General features: G+C 44.9%; 1 protein-coding gene across 4 annotated transcripts; it reads right to left on the reverse strand.

The window, feature by feature from the left end:
* Window positions 1-65: 65 nt before the first annotated feature.
* On the reverse strand, window positions 66-23,358 carry VAMP2 (vesicle associated membrane protein 2). 4 transcript variants are annotated; one of them, XM_026689802.2, is made up of 5 exons: window positions 23,237-23,357; window positions 9,834-9,954; window positions 5,472-5,630; window positions 2,820-2,871; window positions 66-356 (listed from the first exon to the last, which is right to left on the reverse strand). In XM_026689802.2, coding segments are annotated over exons 1-5 (351 nt in total). In that variant the 5' UTR covers window positions 23,239-23,357; the 3' UTR covers window positions 66-339. The 4 variants fall into 4 exon arrangements, 1 of the variants encoding a protein (XP_026545587.1); XR_015745694.1 differs by lacking the exons at window positions 66-356; window positions 2,820-2,871 and adding exons at window positions 3,712-5,142; window positions 5,185-5,342 and having other exon boundaries at window positions 23,237-23,358; XR_015745695.1 differs by lacking the exons at window positions 66-356; window positions 2,820-2,871 and adding exons at window positions 3,712-4,883; window positions 5,164-5,342 and having other exon boundaries at window positions 23,237-23,358.
* Between the last annotated feature and the right edge of the window lie 388 nt (window positions 23,359-23,746).

Genomic DNA, 23,746 nt, shown 5'->3' on the forward strand with positions numbered 1-23,746 from the left:
AGAAAAAGGGGCCAATTCCGCAACACATAGAAAGTCTAGATAGAAATCTACAAACAGACAAAATATAATATAATATATATATATTTTATGTATATATATATATGTATATATATATATGTATATATGTATATGTATAAATAACAAATTGTGCTATTTACAAGACACCCACACGCAACGCCACGCTCACACGCACACACACACACGGGGAAGGGGGGTGAGGGAGGGGATGTAAGGTGGAGGGTCTGGGGTTGGGGGGCGTAACTGGCGCTGGAAGACTCGGCCCCGTGCGCCTCTCCCGGCCGCTGCTCCTGGTTGGGGAAATGTCTCGGAGAATTCCCACTAAGTACTGAAGTAAACTGCAAAGAAAGAGAGAGAAAAAGGATATTTTATAGGAGTCCTCATTATATGACCGACATAATGGAGAATGCCCATTAAATAGGTTGTTTCTATGACCAGCTCGGTTTTGCGAATTTTGTCAGGATTCCGGCAGTCACCCCCAATTAAGTCATGAGTCTCGAGCCAAACTTCCAAAAAGGATTTATTGGGAGTTAACATGTCCGGCACTGCCTGGGTGTAGCCGACTCTGAGACCCATCATTCCTTGTCACCTTTGACCCTGGTTTCCCCCCTGGTTGTATCATAATTCATATTCTCCAATGGGACACCTCCATAGCCCAGAGCCATCAATCATGTTTTCTCCCGTTGGAATTTTGCACGGCAGAAACTTCAGTCACTTAGTTACTATCTTTGAAAAGCTATGTATGGAATGCACTTTCGGTTTCCAAGTTGCCGCACTGCTCTTTCAAACCCCTTTCCTCCCCCTCCCTTTCTGTTGGCAACTCTAGAAAGACCATAGAAATATTTTATGAGTTGACAATTATTTTTTTTAGCGGCGGTCGTTAAGCGAACCCATGGTAGGTTATGTTCTTTTTACTGACAAGGCTGTTAAGTGTTTTTCATGAGACCGTCGTAAAATGGGACAATGCAGGCATATTGCTGGGTGTCCCAAGTTCGGTCACATGACCAGAGGGAGAGTTCGTAACTTCGAATCTGGGTTGTTGGTTGGTTTGTAACACCAAATGGTCTCGCTTAGCGACCGGTCATTAAGTCGAGGACTACCTCTAACAGTGCCAGTAGTTTACACAACCCGGTATAACTGCTCAGCCAGTGTGCTAAAGCTGTACTTTGCTTGCTACACAACTGGCCTCGTAAAACTTGCTACATATCGAGCCACCTCAAAGCAGTCCTCGACGTACGTCTATTCGCTTAATGTCCATTGGAAGATACAACAGCACTGGGGGAAAAAGGGGGGAGAAATTTCCTCTGGTCCTCACACTTATGACAATGTCACGAGATCACCATTTGCCATTCTGGCTGGCAAAATCAAGAGCCGGAAGCTTTTTTTAAAAAAAGCCACATTGTAACTTGGAACGGTCACTTAATGAGCAGTCGTAAGTCGAGGACTGCCTGTATAAAAGCTAATCCTTACTAAAGAATTACTAATCCATACTGTGGACAGTCGTAACTACCTTAAGAATAGCGAAAACGGAGAGGAAGGACACGAAAGAGTTTGCAGGAAGTGGAGTCCACCTATTGGCACCCAAACTCCAGATGTGACTCGCTCCACAGCAGGGGTGTCAAACTCAAGCCCCCCCACCCACCCACCCCCGGGCCCCGTTTTTTGCTGTCCACGGGCTATGAAAACGAAATGAGAAATATTTCCCCTTTTGCACCTGAGCACGCAAGAAAGGACGGGAAAGGAGAAAGAGGAAGGAAGGAAAAAGAAGTAAAGAGCGGAAGGGAGAAGAAAGGACAAGGAAGATGGAAGGAAAGAAGAAGAAAGGAAAGGAGGGTTTGAGGAGGGAGGGAGGGATTGAGGAAGGGAGGGACGGAAGGAAGGAAGGGATGAGGAAGGAAGGAATTGAGGAGAGAGGGAGGGATTGAGGAAGGAGGGACGGGGGAAGGAAGGAAGGAAGGAAGGAAGGAATTGAGGAAGGAAGGAATTGAGGAGAGAGGGAGGGATTGAGGAAGGAGGGACGGGGAAGGAAGAAGGGGTTGAGGAAGGAAGGAAGGAAGGAAGGAAGGAAGGAAGGAAGGAAGGAAGGAAGGAAGGAAGGAAGGAAGGAAGGAAGGAATTGAGGAAGGAAAGAATTGAGGAGAGAGGGAGGGATTGAGGAAGGAGGGACGGGGGAAGGAAGAAGGGATTGAGGAAGGAAGGAAGGAAGGGATTGAGGAAGAAAGGAATTGAGGAGAGAGGGAGGGATTGAGGAAGGAGGGACGGGGGAAGGAAGAAGGGATTGAGGAAGGAAGGAAGGAAGGAAGGAAGGGATTGAGGAAGGAAGGAATTGAGGAGAGAGGAGGGATTGAGGAAGGAGGGACGGGGAAGGAAGAAGGGATTGAGGAAGGAAGGAAGGAAGGAAGGGATTGAGGAAGGAAGGAATTGAGGAGAGAGGGAGGGATTGAGGAAGGAGGGACGGGGGAAGGAAGTAGGGATTGAGGAAGGAAGGAAGGAAGGAAGGAAGGAAGGAAGGAAGGAAGGAAGGAAGGAAGGTTGGTTATGATGAGGTAGGGAGAGACTTAGGGAAGCCCTGCCTTAGCACTTGGCCACCACAGGTGCCCGAATCCCACCCCCCACCATGGCCATGCCCCCCAGCCATGCCCCCCCTCCGCCCCTCCGAGGTCAAACACAACTCTTGATGCGTCCCTCCTTGAAACTGAGTTCGACCCCCACACACACACACCGCTCTAAAGCCACTGAAGGCGCTTTCCCCGTCCCCACTTTACGTCCCATCACCCCCGTTCTTTGCAAGGGTCACTCACCAATGATGATGATCAAGATAATGGCGCATATCACCCCCAGAATAATCATCATCTGTCACGGGAAAAGAAGAAGGAAAGAAGGCGCGTGTGAATGGTCGTGAAATCGGCCTTGTCTCCAAACAGGGCATCTCCTGGATTCGCCCGTCTGACACCATGGGAGATCCGTCTCCCGTCTAAAGCAAAACCTTTCCAGGTCCCCTGTGATCTGTTGTTCCTTTTGATCCCAAAGGAGCGTCGATTCAACTCCCAGAATTCCCCAGCCAGCGTGGGAAATTCGGCATGGATAGGACAAGAAAAACCGTCACGTTGTTTTTTGACTGGGTAACTTTCTTAATAGACGGTGGGAATGCGGCAGGCGTAATATATCTTGATTTCATCAAAAGGGAAAGAAAAAAATAACAACCCGCAAGAAGATTGAATTAATAAACGAGTTAAAAGGTGGGCTGGATACCAAGACAGGAAACTGATAGGCTGGCAGGGGAATTCTGGGAGTTGAAGTCCGCCCACCTTCAAGTTGCTCCAATAGAGAACGACTGCTACAGAAGCCAGAAGGCTGGCATTACATACATCCGGAAGACTACAAAGACCTGGTGGCTGGGCCTGCTTTCAAGAGGGATCTTCATCAAGTTCACCCTCCTCCCAAAACGCAGGTGATCTCCAAGAGGCCTGATGGATCACCTTAGCAACCAAGAGATCTTGCCGCCAAGAGATCCGGATCATCTCCGGTTGCAGAGAGATACAGATAATCACAGAGATCAGAGAGGGAGGTTAGCATTCCTGCCCAGAGCCAGCATCTCACTTTTCTTTTGGACCCAACCAGATCCTGGGATCTCTTTCCTCCACCACCCCTCCAAACCTTCTCTATGACATGTTCTCTCTGAATGCCTCAAGAGGTTTTTTTTTACAGAATTTTAAAAGAATCGAGTGGGGATTTATTTATTTTTCGTCTGATCCATCATCATGAGAACCCTGACAGGGAGAACAATTAACCGGTGAGACTGCTTGCCACTAGAAGTTGTGGGTGCTCCATTACTGGAGGTTTTAAAGAAGAGAATGGGCAGCCAATTGTCTGAAATGGTCTGGGACCTCCTGGTTGAGCAGGGGGGGTTGGGCTAGAAGACCTCCAAGGTCCCTTCCAGCTCTCTAATTCTGTTATTCCCTAGAGCAGGGGTTGGCATCCTGCTCCTCTGGAACCGCATGTGGCTCTTTCATCCCTCTGCGGCGGCTCCCTGTCATGAATTGTAAAAGGATGCCGCGCTAGGAAGAGACTCTATGGTGGGAGAACTGGACTTCCAGCGCTAGGAGACTCTATGGTGGGAGAACCAGATTTCCAGCGCTAGGAGACTCAATGGTGGGGGTAACCAGACTTCTAGCGCTAGGAGACTCTATGGTGGGAGAACCAGATTTCCAGCGCTAGGAGACTCAATGGTGGGAGAACTGGACTTCCAGCGCTAGGAGGAGAATCTATGGTGGGAGAACTGGACTTCCAGCGTTAGGAGACTCTTATGGTGGGAGAACCAGAATTCCAGCGCTAGGAGGAGACTCTATGGTGGGAGAACTGGATTTCCAGCGCTAGGAGGAGACTCTATGGTGGGAGAACTGGACTTCCAGCGCTAGGAGGAGACTCTATGGTGGGAGAACCAGATTTCCAGCGCTAGGAGACTCTATGGTGGGAGAACCAGAATTCCAGCGCTAGGAGGAGACTCTATGGTGGGAGAACTGGATTTCCAGCGCTAGGAGGAGACTCTATGGTGGGAGAACTGGACTTCCAGCGCTAGGAGGAGACTCTATGGTGGAAAACCAGATTTCCAGCGCTAGGAGACTCTATGGTGGGAGAACCAGACTTCCAATGCTAGAAGGAGACTCTATGGTGGGAGAACTGGACTTCCAACGCTAGGAGGAGACTCTATGGTGGGAGAACTCGACTTCCAGCGCTAGGAGGAGACTCTATGGTGGGAGAACTCGACTTCCAGCGCTTGGAGACTCTATGGTGGGAGAACCAGATTTCCAGCGCTAGGAGACTCTATGGTGGGAGAACCAGACTTCCAACGCTAGGAGGAGACTCTATGGTGGGAGAACTCGACTTCCAACGCTAGGAGGAGACTCTATGATGGGAGAACCAGATTTCCAGCGCTAGGAGACTCTATGGTGGGAGAACTTGACTTCCAGCGCTAGGAGGAGACTCTGGTGGGAGAACCGGACTTCCAACGCTAGGAGGAGACTCTATGGTGGGAGAACCGGACTTCCAACGCTAGGAGGAGACTCTATGGTGGGAGAACCAGATTTCCAGCACTAGGAGACTCAATGGTGGGGGGTAACCAGACTTCCAACGCTAGGAAGAGACTCAAAGGTGGGGGAACCGGACCTCCAGTGCTAGGAAGAAACTCTATGGTGGGAAAACCAGACTTCCAGTTCCGGCTCTTTGAGTGTTTAAGGTTGCTGATCCCTGCCCTGGAGAAATGATGCAAGATGGCATCTCTTTAATCTCAAGAGGTCTTCTCCGTGTAATGTTGGTTGGGCTTCCTGGGGAGAAAACAACAAGGTTCCTCAAAGTTAACATTTGGTGGATCCTTTGGAGAAAGGGAAGGAGGCCACCAGGTTTGTGGGCAAGGAGGAGGAAGAGGAGGAGGAGGAAGTCGTCCCCCGTCCTACCTTTAAGTTCTTCCACCAGTATTTGCGCTTAAGCTTGGCGGCGCTGGTTTCGAATTGAGACGCTCCGGCTTGAAGGGCATCGGCGCGGTCATCCAGCTCCGAAAGTTTCTGATCTCTCTCTAGGACCTTGTCCACGTTCACTCGCATGATATCCACGACCTGGAGGAAAGAAGCACCGTGGAGAAGGTGAGAATGGAGCAGGAGGCAACGAGAGCCACCGAGATCTGGAAACCGATAGAAGGGCACCCTTAACACCCAGAAGGAAACATCCGCAAAGAAAACCCCCACCAAGAATACCCAAAGGACTCCACAGCCCTCCTCCACCTCTCCTCATCCTTTCTGCAAATCCCCCGTCCTTTCTAGATCTGATGAGGTTCCCTAGTTGGGTCATGAAATGTCTGCAAGGAAACCACCAAGCTCAGAGAACACCAAGGGTCCCACAATCCTCCTCCTCCTCCTCCTCCTCCTCTTCTTCTTCTTCTTCTTCCTCTTCTTCTTCTTCTTCCTCCTCCTCCTCCTCCTCCCTGCAACCCCCCTCCCTTCTTGCACTGATGACATTATGTAAGTAGGTCATGAAACATCTACAAGACCACCAAGCTCAGAGAGCATCAATGACCCCACAGTCCTCCTTCTCAATCCCTTCCTCCCCTTCTCCTCCTCCCCTCTGCAAATCTCCCTTCCTTGTAGCACTGATGAGAGCACAAAGCCCTCCTCCTCTTCCTCTTCTTCCCCTTCCTCTTCTCTACTCTCCAAACCCCATTCCTTTCTAGATCTGATGATGTTCGCTAGTTGGGTCATGAAACGTCTGCAAGGAAACCCCCAAGCTCAGTGAATACCAAGGACCTCACAGTCCTCCTCCTCCTTTCTGTGAACAACACTCCCTTCTAGATCTGATGATGTTCCCTAGTCGGGTCATGAAACGTCTGCAAGGAAACCCCCAAGCTCAGAGGGCACCCAGGACCCCACAGAAGATCGATACGCGATGGTCACCCCCACCAAACCGAAGGATGCTGAGAAAGACTTACCTTGGGTGAAAGTCAACCCCTCTTAACCTCACCTGCAGCCAGCTAAGCGAAAAATTCAGGAACGTACAACTGACTAAGGAGGGTTAGATGTCCCATAGCCCTCATGTAGCCCCCCAAAAAAGCCTATGACCTCCCTAAACCCACCCATGTGTCAGGAGATTGAACTCAAGATCATTTTCGAACCAATAGTTTTATCGCAAAAGGAGGAATATCACATCAATAAAAAGCAACAGAGCGGTGACTTGATGAAGGAGTTATTACATTACTTTTGTTTGATTTGGGGGCCTTTTCGTGTCCCATCTTAATTTAAATTAAACCAGATTCAATTTCAGCCTTTTATAGCTTTGGAAGTGTGTTTGAGCCCCGGCACCCAGGACCTGTGGAGGCCTCATCCTTATTTAAACTGAAATCCCTTCTGCCAACGATTGCAATAGAGGTAGTCCTCAAATTGCAAGAGTTCAAAGTTACAACAGCATCGGAAAAAAAGTGACTTAGAACTGTTTTTCATAGTTACGACCTTGGCAGAATCCTCATGATCAAGAGGCACATTCTTTCCATAAACGTTAAGAATGCAATTTATTACTTATTGGGGGGAGCGCTTGGTGCCCTCTTTGCACCCCTGGGGAGGGAGGGAGGGAGGGAGGGAAGACAGATGAAAGAAAGAATGTTTGAAGGGAGGGAGGGAGGCTGAGGAAGAAAGGAAGGAGGGAGAAAGGGAGAGATGGCTAGGAGAGAGGAAGGAAGATTTAAAAAAAAGGTAACAGATAACAGATAATCAGAGTTGGAAGGGATCTTGTAGGTCATCTAGTCCAACCCCCTGCCCAAGCAGGAGACCCTACACCATTTCTGACAGAGGCCAGTCCAGTCTCTTCTTGAAAGCCTCCAGGGATGAAGCTCCCACAACTTCTGAGGGCAACTTCTGTTTCATTCGGTTGGTTGTTCTCACTGTCAGAAAGTTGCTCCTTATTTCCAGGTTGAATCTCTCCTTGATCAGTTTCCATCCATTGTTCCTTGTCTGGCCTTCAAAGGTGCTTTAGAAAATAGCTTGACCCCCTTCCTTCCTCGCTGGGGCAGCCCCTCAAATATTGGAAGGCTGCTATAATGTCTGTCTCCCCTGGTCTTTCTCTTCCCTAGATTAGCCAGGCCCAGTTCCTGCAACGGTTCATCGTATGTTTTATCCTCCAGTCCCCTCATCATCCTGGTTGCTCTTCTCTGCACTTTTTCTAGAGTCTCAACATCTTTTTTATAGCGTGGTGACCAAAACTGGATGCAGGACTCTAGGTGTGGCCTTACTAAGGCTTTATAGAGTGGTATTAGTACCTCCCTTGATCTCGATTGTATCCCTCTGTTAATGCAGTTTAGGATTGCATTGGCTTTTTTGGCGGCTGCTGCACACGGCTGGCTCCTATTTAGCTGGTTCTCGACTAAGACTCCAAGATCCCTCTCACAGTTCCTGCTATTGAGCCTGGTTTCACCTAGTCTGTATGTGTCCTTTGGGTTTTTCCTGCCTAAGTGTAGGACTTTCCTTTTCTCTACACTGAATTTCATTTTGTTAGATATGGAGGAAGGAAGATTAAAACAGAGGGAAGGAGGAAGATAGATGAAAGAAAGGTTTAAAGGGAGGGAGGGGAAAGGAGAGATGGTTAAAGGAAGAAGGAAGTACGATGAAAAAAAGGAGGGACGGAGGGAGGCAGGAAGAAAGATGGATGAAGGGAGAGGGAGGGAGGGAGGGAGGAAGAAAGGAAGGATGAAAGAAAGAGGGATGAAGGGAGAAAGGAAGGAGGAAGGATGAAAGAAAGAGGAAGGGAAAAAGGAAGGGAGGGAGGAAGGATGAAGGAAGGAGGGATGAAGGGAGAGGAAGGGAGGAAGGAAGGAAGGATGAAAGAAAGGGCTGGAGAAAGGAAGGAGGAAGGATGAAAGAAAGAAGGGAAAAAGGAAGGGAGGAAGGAAGGATGAAGGAAAGAGGGATGAAGGGAGAGAGGAAGGGAGGGAGGGAGGAAGGATGAAAGAAAGAGGAAGGGAGAAAGAAAGGATGAAGGAAAGAGGGATGAAGGGAGAGGAAGGGAGGGAGGGTGGGAGGAAGGAAGGATGAAAGAAAGGGATGGAGAAAGGAAGGAGGAAGGATGAAAGAAAGAAGGGAAAAGGAAGGGAGGAAGGAAGGATGAAGGAAAGATGGATGAAGGAGAGGGAGGGAGGGAGGGAGGAAGGAAGGATGAAAGAAAGAGGGATGGCAGGAGAAAGGAAGGAGGAAGGATGAAAGAAAGAGGAAGGGAGAAAGAAAGGATGAAGGAAAGAGGGATGAAGGGAGAGGAAGGGAGGGAGGGTGGGAGGAAGGAAGGATGAAAGAAAGGGATGGAGAAAGGAAGGAGGAAGGATGAAAGAAAGAAGGGAAAAAGGAAGGGAGGAAGGAAGGATGAAGGAAAGAGGGATGAAGGGAGAGAGGAAGGGAGGGAGGAAGGATGAAAGAAAGGGCTGGAGAAAGGAAGGAGGAAGGATGAAAGAAAGAGGAAGGGAGGAAGGAAGGGAGGAAGGAAGAAGGAAAGAGGGAGGAAGGGAAAGAGGAAGGGAGGGAGGAAGGATGAAGGAAAGAGGGAGGAAGGGAGAGAGGAAGGGAGGATGAAAGAAAGTGATGGAGAAAGGAAAGAGGAAGGCTGAAAGAAAGGGATGGAGAAAGGAAGGAGGAAGGATGAAAGAAAGAGGAAGGGAGAAAGGAAGGGAGGAAGGAAGGAGGGAGGAAAGAGGGAGGAAGGGAAAGAGGAAGGGAGGGAGGAAGGATGAAAGAAAGGGATGGAGAAAGGAAGGAGGAAGGATGAAAGAAAGAGGAAGGGAGGAAGGAAGGGAGGGAGGAAGGAGGAAGGAAAGAGGAAGGGAAAGAGGAAGGGAGGGAGGAAGGATGAAGGAAAGAGGGAGGAAGGGAGAGAGGAAGGGAGGAAGGGAGGATGAAAGAAAGTGATGGAGAAAGGAAAGAGGAAGGCTGAAAGAAAGGGATGGAGAAAGGAAGGGAGGAAGGATGAAAGAAAGAGGAAGGGAGAAAGGAAGGGAGGAAGGAAGGAGGGAGGAAAGAGGGAGGAAGGGAAAGAGGAAGGGAGGGAGGAAGGATGAAAGAAAGGGATGGAGAAAGGAAGGAGGAAGGATGAAAGAAAGAGGGATGAAGGAAGAGACGAAGGGAAGGAGGAAGGAAGATTTCCAATACTCCTTGTCAAACTCCCACAAAGAAACTCAGTGGGGGCATAACAGGCCCCCTCCGCTGCCCTCAAGTTCTCGGCCTCTGGAGCAGTGTTCCTCCACCCCCCACCCCCAGCATGGACTTCAACTCCCAGAATCCCCCACTTCTCACCTCATCCACTTGAGCCTGGGTTTGCTGGAGCCTCCGGTTACTGGTGAGATTGGGTGGGGCGGCGGGGGGACCCCCGGCCTCTCCTCCGGCAGCCGCAGGTGGGGCAGCAGCATTAGCCGACCTGAAAGAAGACAAGGGGGTTTGTGTGTGTGTGTGTGTGATTTTGTGTCTTGCACACGGCAGGTGTTTCTCAGTATCGAAAACTTGTTGATCTAAGTATAGTATATAAAATCATACATTGCAATGTCCTACTTGTCAATGAATACTTCAGCTTCAACCACAACAACACAAGAGCACACAATAGATACAAACTCCAGGTTAATCGCACCAAACTCGATTGCAGGAAATACGACTTCAGCAACCGAGGGGTCAATGTCTGGAATACTCTTTAAGATGGGTGAACTTCAATTCCCAGAATCCCCCAGACGTTATGCTTTAAGATGGGTAGGTGTCAACTAAGCTTCTTCAGCCCTGGCCTAGAGGTGGCACCCTCGCCTCACAATCAGGGGGCTGTAAGTTCGGTCCTAGGTAGAGGCGAATGTTTGGAATAGACTCTCCTGCTCAAGCAGGGGTTGGACTAGATGGCCTCCAAGGTCCCTTCCAACTCTGTTATTCTAAGTTCTAAGTTCCCTGAATTACCCAACCAGCATGCTTTAAGATGGGTGGACTTCAACTCCCAGAATCCCCCAGTCAGCATCCTTTAAGATGGGTGGACTTCAACTCCCAGAATCCCCCAGTCCGCCTGCTTTAAGATGGGTGGACTTCAACTCCCAGAATCCCCCAGTCCGCCTGCTTTAAGATGGGTGGACTTCAACTCCCAGAATCCCCCAGTCAGTGGACTTCAACTCCCAGAATCCCCCAGTCAGCATCCTTTAAGGTGGGAGGACTTCAACTCCCAGAATCCCCCAGTCAGTGGACTTCAACTCCCAGAATCCCCCAGTCAGCATCCTTTAAGATTGGAGGACTTCAACTCCCAGAATCCCCAGTCAGCCTGCTTTAAGATGGGAGGACTTCAACTCCCAGAATCCCCCAAGAATCCCCCAGTCAGTCTGCTTTAAGATGGATGGACTTCAACTCCCAGAATCCCCCAGTCAGTCTGCTTTAAGATGGATGGACTTCAACTCCCAGAATCCCCCAGTCAGCCTGCTTTAAGATGAGTGGACTTCAACTCCCAGAATTCCCTAGCCATCTCCCACCCCTTCCCCCAAGCCCCCATCTTTTTATGCTAATGATTTCAAAAAAACAACGTGGAATTTCTTCTCATTTTGGAAGCGCTTTAAATATATAACCATGGCTGAAGTTTCCGCTGTATCAAAAGGACACAGCTAGGGCAGGACAACAGGAGGAGCCGTGTAATGGAGGGAGGATATTAAGAGCTTTACGCTTAATTCCTGGGAAGGGATTAACAAGCCAAGATTAGTAGTACAGTAGTAGTACAGTAGTAGTAGTTAATAGCCATTTCTAAATTACCAAAAAGCAAATTTGAAATACCTTGTTAGGTGACGAGATGCCCCAAAGAGTTGGGTTTGATTTAAATCAAGTCGATTTAAATCACGATTTAAATCACTAGTAAAAAAGGCTCGATTTAAATCATATTTTTAAAGAGCAACGACCACCTCTGCTGTGAAATTGTGTGAATGCATCAGTGCAGTGTGCACGTTATCTCAACTTGCAGAGCTCGGATTCACTGAAATGCGTTTACCAGAAAATGTAAATATTGCAGAATGTTTACAGCTTTCTGCTACATTAACTAAGCTCCACTTCATGCTGAATAAACCAAATTATTAATGTATCTTAAGTAGAAAACTATCTTTTGATAGATTTTTCTTTTACTCCAAAAGCATTCTATTAAAATAAATTTGATAAAAATATAAAAAAATCTGATTTAAATTTTAAAAATCCAATTTGTTTTTTAAAAAATCATGTTTTTAAAAAATCAATTTCTATCCACCCTGCTTGTGTGCAACATACGTGCGTGTAACATGTATCAGTAGAAGACGGATGAATTGGGAGGGAGTCCTCGACTTACGACAAGGGACCAGAATTTCCACCGCTCAACAAGGCAATGGAAGTGAATCACGCACGTCGTTTCATGACTCCCTTTTTTTTGACTGAGTTGTTAAGTGAATCAACCATAGTGGTTGAGTCACACCGTCGTTAAGTGAACCCAGCCTCCCTCTCTTGACTTCGGGCTGTTGGGAATCCCTGGCTGGGAAGGTTGCAAATGGGGGATTGAGTGAGCCCAGAAGGCATCGTAAAATACACCCTGGGTTGGCAAGCTCTCCAAGTTTTATTCTACGACCTTGGGGAAGCTGCAATGGTCATAAGGGCGAGGACAAGTTGTTACCAGAGCTTTTCTGGTGGCCGTTGTGATTTCAAACACAGCTAAACAAACGGTCGTAAGTCCAGGGTGATACCTTCGGGAATGACGTGATCCAAAACCTCCCATTTGCCACAGGAAGGCCATTGTAGCTAGTTCTCGACTTATGACCACAACTGAGCCCCAAATGTATGTCGTTAAGCGAGACATTTGTTCAGTGAGCTTTGCTCCATTTTAAGACCTTCTTTGCCACAGCTGTTAAGCAAATGGTCAACTCATAAAATATTTCTAGGCCTGTTTTAGAGCTGCCATGAACAAGGGGGAGAAATTTGGAGAAGCAGTGCAGCAGTTTTAAAATCGAAAGTGCATTCCATTCATATCTTGCAAAGATTGTAACTAAGCTACCGGAAAAAAGCGCACCAAAACGTGCCTACCATCCCTGTCCTATTGTTTATTTATTTTTTCTTATTCGTATCTATTTCATGTATTTATAACCATGTTTATACTTATACCTGTTATCAAATAATTGCTTGACAAAATAAATAAATAAATCAATGAAATTTCTGCCCCAAAATTCATAATTGGAGAATGTGATTGATTAACTCAGCTATGAACTGTTGGAGAATATGAATTATGATACACCCAGAGGGGTGGGAGGGAAACCAGGGTCGTAGGTGATAGTGAATTACATGTCTCAGCATTAGCTTCATACAGGTCATGCCGACATGTTCGTTCCTAATAAATAGTTTGAAGTTTTTTAAGCTTGTTCAAGGCTCACGATTTAATTAGGGCGACTGCTGGAATCCTGCAGTTTTGTTAAGGTAGTCACGCGGTCCTTAAGTGAATCCGGCTTCCTCGTCGTCAGAAGGTCACAAAAGGGGAATCATGGGACACCCCCCCCCTGGGACGCTGCAACCGTCGTAAATACGAGTCATCTGCCAAGGGTGTGAATTTTGATCATGTGACTACAGGGATGCCATGGTCGCAAGCGTGAAACACTTCCTTCAGTGCCGCTGCAACTTTGAATGGTCACTAAATGAACTGTTGTAAATCGAGAACTACTGTCCTTTAAGAGGGCAGAGGCACATGTAGTCTTCAACATACAGCTGTTCGAAGTTACAACGGCCCTGGGGAAAAAAAGCGACTTAGGCTTTCCCAAGGTCCGTGATCAAAATCCACACACTTGGCAACTGAACTCATCTTTATGACAGTCGCAGAGTCACGGAAGGGGGGGGGGGAGTCATGATTCCCCTTTTTATGACCTTCTGAGTGGCCAACTCAGACGGATTCACTTACCGACCGCGTGACTAACTTAACAAAAAACAGCAGCGATTCCCAAGCATGGAAAGGAAAGTCGTAAAATGGAGCAAAACTCACTGAACCAATGCCTGGCTTAGCAACAGAAATTTGGGGCTCCATTACGATCGTAAGTTGAGGACCGTCTGCATTCTATAGTATGTTGTATTCAGACTCATCCCGTTTGCTCCCATTTTGAAAAAGGTAGCCAACATTTTAGCCGAATGTTTTTAAGATCGAAAACTTGGCTTAGAAATCCTTTATTTTCAGAAAGGATCGGTTGACGTAGACTCAAAGGGTCTCAAAGGTTGAATCGTGGCAAGTGGAGGACCAAAATTCGTTAATCTGAGCCAACACCCCAGAAGACCTCCAGAGTTCAAGGCCCAAAAGGATCTTGAACCAACGTGAACAATGGGCCCTCTCCAACAAAATGAATTTTAATGTGGAGAAAAGCCAAGTTTTACACGTTTAGGTTTTTAAAAATAATCAAAGATATAAAGTAGAGAGATGAGGTGAAACCTGGCTCAAAAACAGGAATGGTGAGGTGGACCTTGGAGTCCTACTGGAAGATCCTTTAAACCTGAGCCAGCCACGTTCAGCAGCAGCCAAAAAATGCTAATACGATCTTTGGTTGTATAAGCACAGGCATGGAATCAAAATCATGTGAAGGATTACTACTGCTTTGCAAAGCCTTAGTAAGGCCACACCTGGAATATTGCATCCAGTTTTGGTCACCACGTTACAAAAAAAAAGATGTTGGGACTTTGGAAAAAGTGCAAAGAAGAGCAACTAAGAGGATTAAAAGCCCGGAGACTAAAACATAACGAAGAACGGTTGCAGGATCTGGGGTTGGAGTCTGCCCCAAAGAAAAGGGGGTCAACATATTCTCCAAGGCAGGGGTCCCCAACCACCGGGCCGCGGACCGCTACCAGTCCGTGGAACATTTCCTACCAGGCCACCGGTTTGCTGGGCGCCGCCATCTTGTTTGACGAGAAAGTGCTTCCGGGTGAGCTTTTCCGGTTGGAAAGCGGCGTTTGGGTCCTGAAGGAATCCTCGCGCCTTAGTTTCATCGAAGGGGGGCTTCGAATGAAACTAAGGCGCGAGGATTCTTTCAGCACCCAAGGCAAGGCGAGCCGAGCGACCGTCCCGAAGCCGTCCCGAAGCCCATCGACAAAGGTACAAAGGAGGAGTTGAAGGTGGCGGGGAGAAGCGGGAGACGGCTGGCTGGCCGGTTGCTCGGCTTGCCTTGCCTTGTCATGCGTGCTGATGCCGGTACCGGGCCGCGGATCATTTTGTGATGGCGGTACCGGGCCGTGGCACAAAAAAGGTTGGGGGCCACTGCTCCAAGGCACCTGAAGGCAGGCCAAGAAGTAACAGATGGAAACTTACCAAGGAGAGAAGCAACCTGGAATTAAGGACAAACTTCTTAACGATGAGGACAATTAACCAGTGGAACAGTTTGCCACCAGAAGTTGTGGATGCTCCATCACTGGAGGTTTTTAAGTCACTTATCTGAAATGGTACAGATTCCCCTGTTTAAGCAGGGGACTGGACTAGAAGACCTCCAAGGTCCCTTTCAGTTCTATTCTATTCTAACTGCTATTTCGTTGCTCATCCAAGCAACTTCATCCATTTATATCTAAATATCTATATCTATCTATCTATCTATCTATCTATCTATCTATCTATCTATCTAATTATATCTAAATATCTAAATCAATCTATCTATCTATCTATCTATCTATCTATCTATCTATCTATCTATCTATCTATCTATCTATCATCTATCTACCTATCTACCTACCTACCTACCTACCTATCTATCTATGAATGATAGGCAGAGAGTCACTGGAATGTACCAACTCTTGCCAAACAGACTTCAGGGTTTCTCAAAACAAATTTGCAATAATGTTTTCAGAAAAGGCAAAAAGCATGAGAGCCATTTGAAGGGCTTCCACCAGGTTAAAATTCTGGTTTGCATTTCTAATTTCAGCCCCAATTCGGTAGGACAGACAAGGAAAAACAAATAAAGAACTCAAAATCACAACTATTTCTCAAAGAAAAGAAAACAAGTTGTCCATAGAGGTTTTTTGCTCCGCTTCTAAGAGCAAAATCTGTCCCTGGATCAGGGAATATCTTGCGTATTTGAAACCACCAGAATAATTTAATAAAGTAAAAATGAAATAAAAGATTAATCGAAGAACACAGCAATGGAATTAAAATAAAGCAGGAATGAAAGAAAGTAATACGATGAATAAAACAAAACGAAATAAAATGCAAAACAGAATTGAAACCTGCAAAGGAAAAAACAGCCATGAAATAAAACCAGAATAAAATAAAGATAAAATGAAATAAAAACAAAGTGAAATAAAATATTTTTTTTTAAAAAAACCCTCTAGATGAGTGGCATACAAACTTTATAAACACATTCAAAGTGAAGTGAAATAAAATTTAAAAAAGACATGAAATCAAATATAAAAATGAAATAGCATAACATAGAAATGAACTAAAGTTGAAATAAAAAGGAAATTAAATACGAGTCCTTGACTTACAACAATAGTTCATTTAGCATCTGTTCAAAGTTACAACAGCGCTGAGAAAAAGTAACTTACAGCTGTTTTTCACACAAAGATTGCAGTATCCCCATGGACACGTGTTCAGATGCACTTGGCAACTGACTCATATTTACGACAGTTGCAATGTCCTCTTTTTGCAACCTTCTGACGAGAGAAGCCGGATTCCCTTAATGACCATGTCGCTGACTTAAACCACCACAACATTCCCCAAAACATCGTACAGTGGAGCAGAACTGACTTTTAAACAAAGAGCTCCACTTAGCAACTGAAAGGTTGGGCTCGAGAGCGGCCGTAACTCGAAGACTACCTGTAAAACCACTCCTGCAACCAATCTTTTTCCATTTTTTTCCCCAAAACCTGAAACGGAACCGACGTAGTCTGAAAAGAAAGTGTCATGCGCCTGTCAAAGTCTGAATCTGAGGAGGAAGATGAATAGCTGACAGGGAGTGGGAGTAGGGCTCCGTTGGCTGTGGAAGAAACTGGGAAAAGGCAAAGTCCAGCTGGGCAGAGCAGAAGAGAGGTAGAACAAGGGAGAGTTCAGAGGAAGACCCAGGCCCAACCCCTCTTCAACCTAAGACACGGAGGGAGGAACAGAGAAGAGAGCAACGTGGGCTGCTTGGCTTATGGGGAGGAAAGAGCCCTGATTCATTTCGTTAGCCACACCTGGCTAATGTTAAAAGAGAGTTTAAAAGAGAGGCGAGCTGAGTGTGGCAGCTGCTGGGAACAAACGTGAGTTTATCTTGTGTTGACTTTGGTTATCTGCGTTCCTGGCATCCTCCCAATTGGGTTGAATTACTGCTGCTCCTTCATGTCTGGAATTCCTTCTCTTGCCCTGCCGGACTAATTACCTCATCTTGCCTTGATTGGACTTACAGTTACAGTTTTTGTTGACTATGTTTTGGACTTGATTCTCTGCAGCCAAAGGCTGTCCCTGGGAGAATTTTTCTCAAGCCAGAAGGTAATCAGGATATTGGGGGCAAAGTTGGAGCTAATAAAGGGACTCCTATTGATTATCTGTGATGCCTTTGTGCCACGCCCCGGGTCATCACAGAAAGATTCCAACTCTAATCCGCCTTTGTTGGGATCCATTCCCCCCCAATAATCTACTAAAAAAGGGGCCTTGCCCGCCCAAACCACCGAGATTCCCCCTTTGAATTTGCAGTCAACCTGCTGCAACTAACAGGATGACTCAGTCACGACTTCTGGGAAACATGGCAAGGATTTCAATGCATCCATTCAAGGATGACTAAGGAGGCACGGATTGGTGCACGAGGTTGCTGCTGTGACGTCACCGGCACCATTCGATCCTGAGACACGCACGCCATCACCCCGCGGGTGATCCACACGATCCCGCTGAACCCGAGAATTTAAACATTTGACTTGCTGCCAAAGCTCCCCTCTTTTTCTTTTTGTAAAGTTTTTTCTTTTTCTTTTTAAACATACATCAATATCATTTCAGCTAAGAGATACTGGACAAAAATATGCACACCAGGTTGGAAAAGATGAGAAAACAACATATAGACCTAAAAACCTGAAATATTTTTTATTAGGGATGATACCAGACGGTTATAGTAAAGAAAAGACATATTTAATTCTTTATGTATTAACTGCAGCTAAAATAGTATTTGCTCAAAACTGGAGAAGCTAAAAAAAGTCCGTTAGAAGAAAATGTGATTAGGAAAAGTATTAGACTGTACAAGAAATGAATAGGTTAACACTCGCAATTAAAGGAAAAGAACAAACTGAATATAATACGATCTGGGAATCATTTTATCTATGGTTGGATAGATAGATAGATAGATAGATAGATAGATAGATAGATAGATAGATAGATAGATAGATAGATAGATAGATAGAACATATATGAATACAGAGGGGAAGGAATCAAAAAGGACTTGGTTACAATGATAAGATATATTATGTATGCAAGTTGAAATAAGAATATAATTGTTTTTGCCATAAGGAAATTGTATTAACCACAAATAGTATGCACAATATATTTGTACCCAGATACACACTGTGCAAAGAAATAATTTTATTGTTAAATAAAATGTAAAAAAATATTTAAAAAAAATCATTTCATGTGTGGCAGTGTCATTCATTTTAATACAAAGGTAATGTGAATACACATGGAAATTACTACATTAATCAGACTTAGTGATCTAATGTTATTATACCTATCTGTATCAACACATAATCCTTCATTTTTCAATTAGTCAATATTTGCTACATCCTTCTAATAGCATTATTTTTTAACATACCTGATAACACCCTTTTTCAAAATCTGATCTTAACCTCTAACATTCACTTTAAATATGTTATGTAAGAATATATATAACAATCTTCTCCCTATTTCCTAATTTCTTAATTATTCTAATTTTTAATATAGCCAATCTTGTTTTTTTTTTTTAGAAAAAGAATCCTTCCTATCCATTTTCTCTCATCCTCTTGAAAGTTTCACTTCTTCTCTTTTTAACTTGCGTCCCATACTCCTCCCTTAGGTCCTTATCTACATCTTTCATATTCAACCCAACCATCATTTTCATCCCCACTATTTTTTGCTGCCAGTCGTCCCACAAATCTGCCTAATCCTTTTATCCAAAAATATTTTTCAATTTATTCATTTCCATTTCTCTACCTCCTAATATATATTCTCCCAACTTTATAATCTCCTCTTTTCTCCAAACTCAACCATCCTCCAAACCAAGGATGGTTGAATTTAATGCACCTGAATTCAATGCACCTGGTGCTTCAGGTGCATTGAATTCAACCATCCTCCTAGATTTGGAGACTGTGAGGACTAGTAACTTGAGCAGGAAAGAGGAAATCTTTGGAAAGCATCCGTTGTCAAATAAACTGGCTGTTTTCCCAGCCTGTGGAATAATATTCACAAAAATAACCCCCATTAGGAAATTACAATCAAATACATCTATATTTTTATATGGATAGGGAGCTCTGCATTGAAAATTGAAGTTGCAAAGCCAAGCCACAGATCTCCCATTTACAGCCACTCAAATTTTACTGAGGATGAGAGGACTAAATATATATTAAGATATAAATCAATTTACCCCCTGCTTGCTATTGAGTTAGACGGGCGTACAGAAAATAAAAATTCCTGCCATCCAACCCCACAAAACAGGAAGTAAAAGCTTTAAGCATGTTAAAATCCACATTTTAAATTCCACATTTTTAAAAAAAGAACAGCCTTGATGAGAACACAGCTGTCCATTTGCCAAGAAAATATTCGGTGTGTTTGCTGCCTCCAGTTATTTGTAAAAACAATAATAAAGGCAGGATACAAACAAACTCCGTTTTTATGACCTTGTAATCCTTTAATTCAGGATAGTAAAATATTCATTCATAAATATTTCCAGAGCAGGCATGGGTACCCAAAAATATTTCCTAAGGAAAAAAAAATGAATCTATATAAATGTAAATTCAGATATCACCAGTCTCCCACTTAACAAGGAACACAACTGCCAAGAAAGGAACACACAAATCCATGGTGGCAAGACAATCATCATCATCTGGATTTATCATTATTAGTGAGGAATAAACAGAAGAAGGAAAGGAGACCAAGAAGATTTGTCCAAGGTAAGTGGCTGAGTCTTGAGAGGCAAGCAAACCAAGCTAGATTTAGGAGCAATTATTGTTGTGTTGTTGTTGTTGTTATTTTGCAGTGTTTCTGAACCTGAGTGAGTTTAAGATGGTTGAAACTTCAACTCTTGAGAATTCCCCCAGCTATGCTGGCTGGGGAATTCTGGAAGTCCACCCATCTTAAAATTTGCAGAAATCGGGACGTACTGACCCAGTGGCTATTCTGTAAGGCTGAAGAATCAGCCTTGTGAGTGTGACACAACCCACAAAGAATGCAACTCTTTGTCTCCAAAGGCAGCAAACAATTGAGAAGCACCAGGCCGCAGCTCAACCGGCTTAGCACTCTGTGAACAAGAGGCTTTGTTCAGCCCTCACACGATTTCTCTCTGCAGATCAGATTTAAGGCAGATCCACCCATAGGAATTGTGAATTTGAATCCCACCTTGACAAAGGAATAATAATAATAATAATAATAAATAAAAAATCACATTATTCTGGCTTTCGCCCAGCTCGTATTTTCCTCCAGGAGAAAGGATTCTCCAGGGTTAGAAAGGATTGGGAAAAAAGAGAGAGTTTTGTGGGTTTTTGATTGAAAACCGACCTAACCTCAAAACTTCCTTTTTTCAATTGCAGGATCTGCAACTCAGGATTTTGCTGCCTTTTAATGATTTATTGATAAAGCTCTCTCAAATCAGAGCCTTGCAATCCAAAGTGGTGTCAATTCCTTTTTTTTTAAAAAAAAAGAAAGATGAAAATATGGATCATACAACAGGGAACAAAGCATTGAGAGAAAGGGGGAAAGATCCCCAGGATTTGGGGGGAATTGCAAATAGAAACACTTTACAAGGGGAAAAATTGAGATTTTAAAAGGAATGAAATACCTGCTTGCTCGCTATCAAAAATATATATATATGAAATTAGGGCATGGTGTTTCTTGATGGTGGGATGGACAGCAATTTAATAAATAAAATAAATCAAAGTTGACTTCAAAGGAGGAAATTGCAATAAGTTCACCAGGAAGAACAAACTGGATATTTCAGATTTATCTTTTTATTTTTATTTTGCAGGTGGTGATTCAGCACTGGCTGGAGGCTGGGTGTTTTTAGGCAGTCTTTCCATTCAATCCCCTTGTTAGATAATAATAATAATAATAATAATAATAATAATAATAATAATAATAATAATAATAATAATAATAATAATAATAATAATAATAATAGGTTTATCATGAAACTTTAAGAGATTGAGGCCCTAAATCCCACCGGATAATAAATCATTGATGTCAGATTTGCATTTCCCCCAGTTGCAATTGCGGAATAGGCATTTTGTATATATTTCCCACGAGACCTGTGGCTTTTTTTTCTTTTCTTTTTCCACCAGATTCTCCGAAAACAACACACACACAGCGGCATTCTGCACGATCCCAGGAGCATCTTTAGACATTGCTGGCTGGGGAATTCTGGGAGTTGAACTCCACCCATCTTAAAATTTGGTTTGAAGAACACCAATAAAATATGACATCTCCCACCTCCATTCCAATCGCCAATTCGGTGCCATTCAGATATTAAAATGTTGTCATTCCCAGCTAAAAAGCAAGCCGCATCAAATCACCCTGAAATGTCTCACCTCTGTATTTTGGATAGCTGCCACACACACCCTATTCCTTTTATGAACACCACCCCTCTACCCATATTCCACTCCCCAACCACCAACCATCAATGCATCTTCACCCCTTTGCAAATTCCATTTTTATTTTTTATTATTTTATTTTTGTAACTTTCCTAGAGCCCCCTGGGAGTTTTTCCCTACCACGCACCCACCTAGCCTGGGGGATTGGGAAGCCAAATCGGGGTGTTTCTTACCCTCTTCATCCACCCACCCAAAATCCAGGACAAAATAAAATACTGCAACAACCCCAAAAGTTACACAGAAAACCATAGAAGTGTCACAGCCTGGGGGGAGAAAAAAAACAGGGTTTAAAAAAAATATTTTTAGCATCCTCCATCTGCCCAGCTTGTCTTTGCAAAATCTAAAAATACTCAAATGGGGAAGAAAAGTGGATGCACCTGTCTTTTCAAGAGGCGGCACCCCCCCTCAAAAAAATCACTACCTCTTGGTGCCCCATCCTTTCCTTTCAAACCTTTTGTTCTGTCAGACAGCTTGCAAAAGGGGCGTTTTATTGCAAACCCTCTTCCCACCCGCCCAAATTTTCACTATTTGCAATTCTCAGGTGGGGGAAAAAAGAGGTGTTTATTTTTACAGCCCCTTTAATTTTTATTTTTGTCAATAACACCTCCCACCACCTGTATGCAAAACAGGGCGGGGAATGACTCTCTTTTCCAAAGTGCTTTTATTTATTTTTCCCCTTCTGTTTTGAATCCTTCTCTACCCTTTTTTATTTTTGGAGGGGGGGGGCTCAGTAGGTCCCAATGAGGCCCCCGTTAATTTGCACAGAGCCAGACTATACATACATACATACACATACATACATACAATGAATACATACATACAATGCAGATGGATGGATGGATGGATACATGATAGATAGATAGATAGATAGATAGATAGATAGATAGATAGATAGATAGATAGATAGATAGATAGATAGATAGATAGATAGATAGACAGACACATGTGTGCATTAAAATGGGAGGGCTGCAATTCAAATGCACGGCTCCATCTCCACCCTAGATGAATGGGGAGGGGGCTGTAAAAATATTAAAAGGCAAAAAGAAACGTTGCATTCAAAGGCAGCACCGCCACCCACCCACCGTCTCTTCTGCACGTTTGCAAAAGGGAAAGAGAAGCGTGCAAAGATGACCTCATTTATTCCTGGGAAAGGATTTAAATAAGAGGGAGGGGGAAAAAATAAACACAATATTACCGGTAGGGTTTTTATTTTCTCCTTTTCTTTCCTTCACCCCAGGCGGGTGGGGGGAGGGCGCAGGCGTTGGAGAGGGTCGTCTCCCGTTTTCGAGATTTTTTTGGGGAAGGAGGTTTTAAAAAAGGAGATTTTCATTCATTGGGGCACACGAGGTACGTGCCATACGGTGGGGGGGGGGGAGAGAGCGCTTAAAGCCAAGTCTTCCCCCTTTTTTATTTGGGGAGGGGGCGTCTGAAAGGCAGCAGCCCCCCCAGATCTGAAAGCCCCCGTCTTTTCATCAGAGCACCCTAGACTATTGGATGGGTCTGGGGGAGAAGATACCAAGAAGGAAGCATCAATTGCAGCAAAATAATATTTTTTTAAAAGGCAGAAAGGTTGCTTTATGTATTTTCTCTTTCCCTAGCCCTCTCCCTATTCACGCCCTTCACCAAAAGAGGGGCAGATTTGCCCCCCAGGCCAAGAAAAAGAAAAAATGCGTGGGAGGGAGAGTCGGTTTCCTATGCACCAAAACCAATGCAAGCCGCTCATCTCCTTGCAATGACCCTTCCCACCCGGGAGGTGGGGAATAAAAATAAAACGCGACGCCCCCTTCCATTACCGCAGGCGGCATCCGAGGCGTGGGCGGCCGAGGAGAAAAAAACCAAAACCCCGCTTTCTCGCGTGCACCTGTTTTAATGCAAAAAGAGGAGCATTGCACGCCGGTGCCCGCGTTGCATTGAGTGCTACTTACATCGCGGAGGACGCTGGCTGTGGCGGGCGGTCGGGTGGTCAGTGGTGGCGGCGGCGGCTGCGAGGCTCGCGCTCCCCGAATGAAGCTGCTCGCTTCGGCAGAGGCAACAAAATGGCGGACGAGCTGTCACATCCGGGCATTTCAGAGAGGGGAGGGGGGGGGAGGAGAGGAGGAGGAGGAGGAGTGAGAAGGAGTCCGCCATCTTGGTCGGCTTCCTTTTCAACCAAGTTGGTGAAGGAGAAGGGAAGGAAAAACCTCTAACATTTCAATAAAAATCGGTTCAAAACACGATATCAGCACCACCCGCAAGTGAAAACAAACAAACATTCAAATGTGAGGTTTTGAAGTCATAGCTTTCATCTTCTTTCTTTCCATAAGCCCTTGTGGGGTGGAATCTTGTGCAACTGAATGGAGCTCAGTGTTTTACTGGCCGATGCCCTTCCTATCGCCAGTACGGAGTTATATTCAACAGGTTGTGGACTATAAAATGCACTCCCCCAAAAAAAGTGG

This window comes from Notechis scutatus, chromosome Z (genome assembly GCF_049901735.1).
Source record: "Notechis scutatus isolate UNSWTSFEM ecotype Mainland chromosome Z, rNotScu1.2, whole genome shotgun sequence".
Lineage (NCBI taxonomy): Eukaryota > Metazoa > Chordata > Lepidosauria > Squamata > Elapidae > Notechis > Notechis scutatus.

What these genes read in the sequence shown, in the direction of transcription:
- VAMP2 (XM_026689802.2), bottom strand. An exon ending in CCCAGGCTCAAGTGGATGAG is followed by an intron (nt 5,631 to 9,833) that starts GTGAGAAGTGGG and finishes TCTTTCCTCCAG; the next exon opens with GTCGTGGATATCATGCGAGT. An exon ending in ACTGGTGGAAGAACTTAAAG is followed by an intron (nt 2,872 to 5,471) that starts GTAGGACGGGGG and finishes TTCCCGTGACAG; the next exon opens with ATGATGATTATTCTGGGGGT.